Raw genomic sequence first — 8,861 nt, 5'->3', positions numbered from 1 at the left:
ATAGACGTTGCCGACTCCCCGGACGTCATCTCTTGGCGACTGGAACCCTCCGGCTGTTTCTCCACCAAATCTCTCTACGCGGCTATCGCCCCATCGACGGCCCCCGAGCCCTTTAGTTTGATTTGGGACATCCGCCTGCCCCTGAAGATCAGGATCTTCCTGTGGCAATGGATCCGCGGCCGCCTCCCGTCCGGAGTTGAGGTCCTTAAGCGTCATGGACCTGGAGATGGGATGTGCCCCATGTGCGGCACGGTAGAGGATGCCAACCACATCTTCTTCTCGTGCTACACGGCACAGTTCCTCTGGTCCTGTTTCCGTGAAACGGTTGGGGGCCAGTGGTGCAACACCAACTTCCCTGACCTGCTTGCGGAAATTCAGACCTCACCCCCTCGCTACAGGCATATTAGATGGCTGTGCGTGGGGGTCCTTGCCTGGACGCTGTGGACTGTTCGCAATAAGCTTGTCATACAGAAGGTGCCTCTTCGGCGTGCTACTGACTCCATTTTTAAAATGTGTGGTTACTTGCAGCTCTGGCGGCAGCTTAGCCACCCTTAGGAGCGGGACGTCATCAACACCCTCCTCGCCGACCTTCGATCGATGGCCTTCCGCTTGGCGCCCCCGCTCCCCCCGCCACCCCCGGAGCTCGACTAGATGCTGTGTCACTCCCGGCGCGTGTGCCTTTTTGTTTTTTAGGGCTTGTTGAGCTGTGCCCTCAGCATTAACCCTTCCACTACTTATATGGCTGGATCTTGCGTGTGTGTGTGTTTGTGTGCTTGAACCTTGTTGGTTGTTGGCTTGGGCATTTGCTTTATAATATAAAGCGGGGCGAAAGCCTTTTTCAGTATATTAATATATTTCGACGAATTTTTTTGGGTTAAAAGTTGCCATGTCTATTGCACATGAATTGTCATGGTGTTTACACTGAAGTTGCCATGATATGTTTTAGCTATTTTCTTCTACATTTAAAAGTAAATTTTAACATTTATAAAACGGGGAATTAAAAAACTAGAATTGTTATGAATCATTAACTAAAATTGCCATGATACATGCACTTAAAATTGCCATGGTTCATACAAAAAATATTTTTCATGATCAAAGTACTGAAGTTGCCATCATCAAAATACTAAAATTGCCATGCTCTATAAACTGAAATTGCCACATGGCAACTTTAGTTTAAGCACTATGCCAAGTACAGTGTAAACATCATGACAACTTTTGAGTAAAAAAAATCATCGAAATATATCAACATGGGGTCTAGTTTTGAAGATCTCGTCAAGACGGATTTAATAGTGAAAACGGATTTTTAATTTGATTTTTTAATTAGGAGATAAAATATTTTTAAGTTGAAAATAAAAAAATCCTGCTGATGTCATCTATTTACATGTGATAAAATAAGTGATAAAAAAGAGGTATAGACGATGTGAAGATGCCACATGTTTGGACGTTAGTTTTTTCCTGGTTCTATGGTCAAATAAGCGTCGGCAATTCGCACATCTTCAAAGCCACTTGACCACGACGCGACGAGCTTCCTACGCGCGCCTTCCACTTTCCCCACACCCGACGAGGCGCAGAGCAATGGACGCGGGGGGCGGCGAGCAGCTGAGGCTGGCCGCGGTGCGCGACCAGCTGATCCGCGAGGAGGACTCCATCGTCTTCGCGCTCATCGAGCGGGCCAAACGCCCGCGCAACACGCCGGCCTACTCGGCCGCCGCCGCCGCCGCCGGCTCCCTCGCCGAGTTCTTCGTTCGGGAAGCCGAGGTCCTGCACGCCAAGGCAAGCCTGGTTCCTTCTTGACTTCCCACCGAGGATCCACAGATTAACTCAGTTGTTCGGACGAGGGTGGCCGGAAGTCGCGCGGATCAGTTTAGATTGGGCTTTCATGTTACTGTAGCAGGTTCAGGTTTTTGATCTGGCTGCTCTGCTCCATCCGCTTTGACCATATCGTAGTGCAGCCACGATGAGCTTGCATAGGCATGTGGAGTTCTGGCATTTCCAAGGGAAACTCTTCATGGCTAATTTGGCCTTGCGAAACGTTCGCCTATGTAGGCAGCACACTAGCACTTCAATACACAGCCATCCATGGATAATATGATGGAATTAACGGCCTTTTCTTTCATTCATCACTTGTTAGTCATCTTTGTCATCATCAGTGTGATGGCAGTGTACTCTTTGAAACAGTCACACAGATCGTAGTGGCCAGACTTGACTTGATCCTTTGGGTGTGCAGGTCGTGTATCATCTGCTTGTGTCATATTCCGAGGGTCAAATCTTGCTTATGTAGGGTTAGCTAACTGTCCAGATTACCTCCTGTTCCAAAGGTCAAACAAGGAACCTGAAGTCTGACCAGTTCGTATGAGCAGATAGCCAATTTGATTGATGATTGCTTTGTTGATGCTTTATTAGTCAGGGAAATAATTACCAGAAAAAATAAGATAGGGAAATATTTTAGGACTTCATAGCTTATGTTCGTATCCTATCCACGACATCCTATGAAACATTCAAACTTCAACTGAACATATAGTTAACTTATTGTGTGATATACTACTAATTGTCATTGTCGAGATCTGTATGCGTGATCTAATTACATCTGTAAGATATCATAGGCTGGACACTATCAAAAGCCAGAAGATGTTCCATTCTTCTCTCAAGATCTTCCACCACCTGTCTTTCCTACCAAAGGTCGCCCAAAGGTGAATACTGGGCTTTAATATTATAATATCAGCACTTCAAAAAATATATATAATATCAGGAACTGAAGAGTGATGACTAACTATCGCTGGGATTCTGAGTTATTATTTGTTTTCTTCGTAGGTTTTGCACCCTTTTGCTTCATTGGTCTGTGTGAATGATGCAATATGGAAGATGTATTTCAATGAATTGCTACCATTATTCACTGCGGATGGCGATGATGGCAACTATGCAGAAACAGTTGCATTAGATTTTGCATGTCTGCAGGTACATGTTGTACACAAACATTTCTTTTAAATGTACATATAATTGCTACTATCAGAATTTTTGTTTTTAGTTTATAGATATATTTGCAAAAAAGCATTTTAGTTTACTGATAATTACTTTGAGATCAGTGAAATGCGTTGATTTATTTGCTTGTAGGCTCTCTCAAGAAGAATTCATTGTGGCAAATATGTTGCTGAGGTGAAATTCAAAGACGCGCCTCAAGATTATAGCCCACCAATACGTGCTAAGGTTATTTTAGTTGGCATCTTACACTTTACTTCCTCAAATTATCTTTCACCTCTTATATCATGGTTAAGTTAGTTAGCACCTTATACTCTGCTTCCCCAAATTATCTTCCACCTCTTATATAGACTTACTAGATTTTTATTGCATTTTTCATAAAATTTGTTCGCTTATTTATATATTCATGCACCTTAACATTTCAAGTTTGAACAATAACTGCCGAGTGTGTTGTCTATGGTGCACCGTTGCATACAGGCCTCTATTCCTATTTCATTGAAGTGCTTTCCATGTTAAGCTCCAGCATGCATTAGCATTTGTGATAGCCTGATAGGCACTGCTAGTCTGAATCAAGCCTTTAAGTTCCTTTGTCTTGCTGCTCAATGCAGGACACTAATGCTCTGATGAACTTACTAACGTTCACGGCTGTTGAAGAAAAGGTCAAGAAGAGAGTAGAGAAGAAGGCAAGGATATTTGGACAGAATGTCACTCTGGAGGACAGTGTAGGCAAGCAAGATGGTGATGCCTGTGACAGTCACTGTAAAGTTGATCCAAAAGTGCTTTCTAAGCTATATGATATGTGGGTAATGCCTTTAACGAAGGATGTTGAAGTCGAATATCTTCTCCGGCGTCTTGACTGATTCGCCCAATAATTTCAAATATAAATATGTTGCATGCTTTTGAGCTTGCTATGTGTATGAAACAAATTCAAGAGGCTTTCTTGAATGTGAGACATCACGAAATCCATAAAATTTGTTCAGATCCATATGAAACAACTATGAGAAGTGATATAACTGCAATGTTAAGAACCCCTAATTGGTGATTCCACAAGCATTCTGAATCTGTGTGAAATTCGACCATCTGGATCATACCTCGGGCATAACTAGCACGGCGATGGTTTTCGCACCGAGTTGGAACGGACCAAAACCAACTCTGTAGCGATCTATCACCTCAGTAACCTCTTTTGATAGTTTTGAACGTGTTCCATGCGAAGTCTGGATGATTGATCTTGACTTCTCGAGGGCCTGTTGAATTCCCAGCAAAGCATTGGGTACAAAATGTCTCTCTTGATAATGTTGTTTCTCTTTTCCTTTTTGAATGATCACTACCAAACTTCCGTCATCAAATTATTTTCCATTCGTTTGTCCGTGCTTTGGTAAGAAAATGAACCACAGAGCTAGTATAAACCGAGCTTTGCAAAATCTGGTTAGTTAATCAAATGCTTCAAACCAAATACGGTGTTCTGATTTTGTGCTACTTAGTGTCATTTCTGGATGTTGTTATAAGGATGTAAGAATACCATTGTCACAATAACTTAGTTTTGTATAGTCTGTAAGTGATAACCATCATGGGTGCAAGTTACGCCTTTTTCATCTTCCTTGTAGGGGCCTTCGGTCTTTTGATTAGAGTAGAGGTCGCATGAGAGCAGAGCTTACTGCCTGACATAGTCGCGAGGGTCTTAATAGTCGTGACCGACTGTTGTCATAGTCAACGATGGTTGGAACTTCCAGGAAATTTCAGGGTAAGTTCTTTGGCTTGGACGGGACATTTAGTTCATGTTGCCCCCAAACCCTCAGGTTAACTTGTTGCACAAATTTCAGTGGATATGTACATGCCAAGTTGCATTACAGTTACTGCACAAACAACTTTTATACACAAACCCATTCTGATCCTACACTCTCTTGCCCAAGGAAATTCTAACACAAACCCTACAGAAAATGCAGGTAACTATGGTACGGCTAATGCTTTTCATGGTAAGTTCTATGAAACAATCACCTTAACCATCGCCCTTGATAGTGCAGCAACATTGGTGATGTCTTTGCTTTTTGTATTACTGGTGATGTCTTTGCTGTCATATCATGCTTCGGCTGTAGCATTTCAGTTTCACTGGCGCAAACAGTTGCAGATGCATTGCACTCATCAAAACAGAAAGCGCCCAAGAAGGCGATCATTTGCAAGTCCAGCTGCCTGCATGAATGAATATATGACCGTGGGGCCCACACCCCGGAACCCTCGCCGGACCAAGTCTTTTGCTAATCTTGTCTGCCTTGGCACTCTTGATGGAGCTTGGTTTCCATATCGAAATTTGCTTACTACTGGCCTCCAACAATACTGATCAAAGGAACCAAATTCATTCACAATCTGCAGTAGTCCACAACATAACGTGTAAGTTGAGATAAATAACATATGAACATAATTACCAACACAAAAATCATGCACAAAAAAAAAACCACGTGACACATGTGGTAAGCAATCCAAACAATTAAAAAAAATCATGCAAAATCTACAACATTCTCCATAATTGCCTGGGTTTTTGCTCTAAGAAGAGAGAGTTGGCAATGTTGCCTCTCGAAGATGTTCATAGAAGTAGGGTGTGCGTACGTGTGTTTATATGAGTGAGTGTATGTGCAACGATGCGAGTATGTGAGAGTCTATGTTTGTGTAACGTGTTTTGAAAAGGTATGAGATACACGGCTCGTCACAGTGGGGCTAGACATGTCTGTAGACGTTGGGAAAGTCCACACTCCACAAGTTGTCGCCCTTTTTTTCTTAGATTTCCCTTTTTCCCTGAAGGGAAGGACTCTCTCCCTCTATGTATCGCTAATATGCAATATATATCACACCGACCGCTCACTAAGCTAGCCCATTAACGCACGAAGCGAACCGCTCAAGCGAAGGAAGCAAACGCTATGACCGGTTTTAGGACCTTCAGGAAGGTTCCCAAAACAAGCTAGGAACCCTTCCAAAATATTCGATATTTCAAATTTTGTTCATGTTTTTTGTTTTTTTTCTTTCCTTCTATTTTCGTTTTTTTACAAAAATCACAATTTTCAAAAAATTGAAAAAATGTTTGATTGTTAAAAATATTTTTAAGATTTCAAATTTGTCCATGCTTTCCAAAATCTGTTGACAATTTCAAAAAAAATTCGTGCTTTAAAAAATCAGATTTCAGAAATTCAAAATTCTCAGAAAATTAATAATATGAAATTTTCTAAAATTATGAATTTTTCCCAATTCATTAACATTTCTACAAATTTTCAGACAATTTTTCAATTTTGAACTTTTTTGAATTCATGAATATTTTATTAATTCACGATTTGTTTTTGAATTAAAAAATATTTTTATAATTCATGAACATTTTTGGAATTCGTGAACATTTTTTGGATTCACGAACATTTTTTTCAAATCCACAAACATTTTTAATTCATGATTTATTTATTTTTAGAATTTATGAACATTTTTTTGTCGAAATCATAAACATTATTGAATTAATGAACGTTTCCTAAAATTAAAAAAACGACCAAAATTGGAAAAGAAATGTTGTGATAAAATTCAGAAAAAGGTCGTTTTGTGCACTCGCTTGTGGCTATTGTGGCCCGCTATGCCAGGCTTATGTAGCAACTGATGACAGGTGTAGGGCCGCGCACACGATGAATAGCACACTCCCTTTCTCCCTCGCTCATCAGGTGTTCTAGTCTCCAGAAATCACTAGTTAGATTGTATTCCTTGCAAAGATCACTCCCCACCTCCTCTCGTGATGACAAGTGGCGCACCGAGTGTGCGATACTTGTCGCAACCTATGAGTTTTGTGCTTTTTTGTAGATTTGTTCTTTAAACGTTTTCTCTCTTGAATCGTGCATCCAAATCATGAATTGCTTTCATTTTGGGTTTCTCACATTGAGATCTTTGAAATTAGATCCATGTTAATAGATTTGACAAACTTTTTTTCCCGAAAAAACCTAAGAACCAGAAATAAATAACAAAAAGAAATAAGAAAAGAAAAAGGAGAACCTAAAAAAACACAAAAACCCAAAATAACCGAAGACAAAACACACAACTATGCATTTCACTTTTTGCAAAGCACAACTGTGCTTTTTCACACTATGTGCTTTCATTATGGAAAACATTTTTTAACCTAGAAAAAACCAAGCAAAAAAAAACTTAAAACACGTGTAAAAAAAACTGTTCCCACGGTGTGCCCTAGCGAGACACATGGTAGTGGCTAGGTGCACCACATGACACATCCTCCCCCCCCCCATGTGACCCTAGAAGGGAGCAAACCTGCTCGCTTTTTGTAGGGGTACCCGTTCACTGGTTGCTCTCCTAATATCCAAACCCTTGACAAGTTTTATTTTTGATTTGCACTTTAGTTTTTTGAGTTACTCTTTAACTAAATCACTAATTAAGGAGTACTTCTTCCAAAAATCACTCTCACCTTGCGAGGGTGCGACTAGTGCGCGCTGCATGTGCGCCACTTGTCGTAACCTGGAAGTTTTCTCTTTTTTCATAGATTCATTTATTGAAAATGTTTTTGTCTCTCAAAACGTGCGTCCAAATCTTGAACCTTTTTCAATGTTGGATCTCCGGCGTTGAGATGTTTAAAACTAGATCCTATGTTGATATGTTTCACTGTTTTTTTTTCACGAAAAAACAGGACGAAAAACCCAAACTAGGAGCACGTTTTTTCCCTTTCCGAAGAGGCACGCGTTTTTTCTCCTTTCCGAGAGGCATGGTTGTGCCTCTCGCGGAAGCAAATCCGTGCCCCCATGATAAGTAAATACGTGCCTCTCGTGGAACGAAGAAAATAAAACACATTTTTTCCGTTGTTCAAGAATTCATCTGATTAATCAGTTAACGGGCCAGTTAATTACTACTCGTAGGGTGACCGAATCGAATAGCACATATTCATCGTGTTAACTTGTCAGGCCAATTAATCGTCGCTGACATTAACTTGTGGGCTAACAAAGCCCACAAATTTGCCCCGTAACCCCTCCCATCCCCCTCTCGCTCCTCAATAGCTAGGATTCGACCAAATAGTAGCATATTTTTGTATATTACATAGTCGAGAGCATGAGAGTATAGTATAATACATAAAAAGAACTAGATATATGCTGGCAATTCCTATTTAATATATCGATTAATCCAATTAATAGGCCGTTTCATCAATTAATCACAACTCCCAAGCCGACCGAGCAGCTACCAGTTACTAATTTTCTGAACAATGTTTTTTTCCTTTTCTGAGAGGCATAACTGTTTCTCTCGCGGAAGCAAATTCATGCCTTCACGAGAAGTAAATTTGTGCCTCTTGCGGAATGAAAAAAACGAAATCACCTTTTTTTTCCTTTCCGAGAGGCACGGTCATGTCTCTCGCGGAACGAAAAAAAATAGAAAACGTGTTTTCCCTTTCCGAGAGGTACGGCCGTGCCTCGTGCGGAAAAACGTGTGTTTTTCCTTTCCGTGGGCCACGATCGTGCCTCTCGCGGAATGAAAAAAATAAAATACGTTTTTTGCCTTTCCTCCACGAGAAAAGTAAATCCGTGCCTCTCGCCAAATGAAAAAAACATTTTTTCATGCAAAAAATATATTTTTAAAAAACAAATTTGGTCCAAATCCTAAGAAAAATTGATGGAAAACTGAAAAGCCAAAAAAACCAAGAAAATTCATCTAAAAGCAGAAAACGCGTACAGAAAAATAAAAAAATTCAAAGAAAGCGACCAGAGCGCTCCATCCCAGCCTACCCCAAGTGAGGCAGGGGCTCCCGAAGGAGTACTCGGCAATTAGTTGCTCTCAAAGGGGAGCCCCTATATCTCACCTTCAGCGAGAGGGTAAGAACCCTCGCTGCAGGGGAGATCGAGATTGGCCGGCCCAAGAGCACAGGAAGCCAC

The 8,861-nt window shown here is 41.0% G+C and overlaps 1 protein-coding gene across 2 annotated transcripts; it reads left to right on the top strand.

Annotated features, from left to right (window-relative positions):
• Positions 1-1,481: 1,481 nt before the first annotated feature.
• Positions 1,482-3,955, top strand: LOC125517214 (chorismate mutase 2, cytosolic). 2 transcript variants are annotated; one of them, XM_048682391.1, is made up of 5 exons: positions 1,482-1,773; positions 2,604-2,690; positions 2,812-2,955; positions 3,112-3,204; positions 3,585-3,955. In XM_048682391.1, the coding sequence occupies exons 1-5, from the start codon at positions 1,576-1,578 to the stop codon at positions 3,834-3,836; spliced, it is 774 nt and encodes a 257-aa protein (XP_048538348.1). In that variant the 5' UTR covers positions 1,482-1,575; the 3' UTR covers positions 3,837-3,955. The 2 variants fall into 2 exon arrangements, with proteins under 2 accessions (XP_048538348.1, XP_048538349.1); XM_048682392.1 differs by lacking the exon at positions 2,604-2,690 and having other exon boundaries at positions 1,497-1,773.
• Positions 3,956-8,861: the final 4,906 nt, after the last annotated feature.

Source organism: Triticum urartu, chromosome 6 (assembly GCF_003073215.2).
Source record: "Triticum urartu cultivar G1812 chromosome 6, Tu2.1, whole genome shotgun sequence".
Classification (NCBI taxonomy): domain Eukaryota; kingdom Viridiplantae; phylum Streptophyta; class Magnoliopsida; order Poales; family Poaceae; genus Triticum; species Triticum urartu.
Note: the sequence above shows the minus strand (reverse complement) of the source record. Positions and strands in the feature narration are given on the sequence as shown.

Excerpts from the sequence above, each read along its gene's own strand:
- LOC125517214 (XM_048682391.1), top strand. The coding sequence starts at position 1,576 with ATGGACGCGGGGGGCGGCGAGCAGCTGAGGCTGGCCGCGGTGCGCGAC. Across the intron at positions 1,774-2,603 it reads CCGAGGTCCTGCACGCCAAG|GCTGGACACTATCAAAAGCC; the intron begins GCAAGCCTGGTT and ends AAGATATCATAG. Across the intron at positions 3,205-3,584 it reads GCCCACCAATACGTGCTAAG|GACACTAATGCTCTGATGAA; the intron begins GTTATTTTAGTT and ends TGCTCAATGCAG.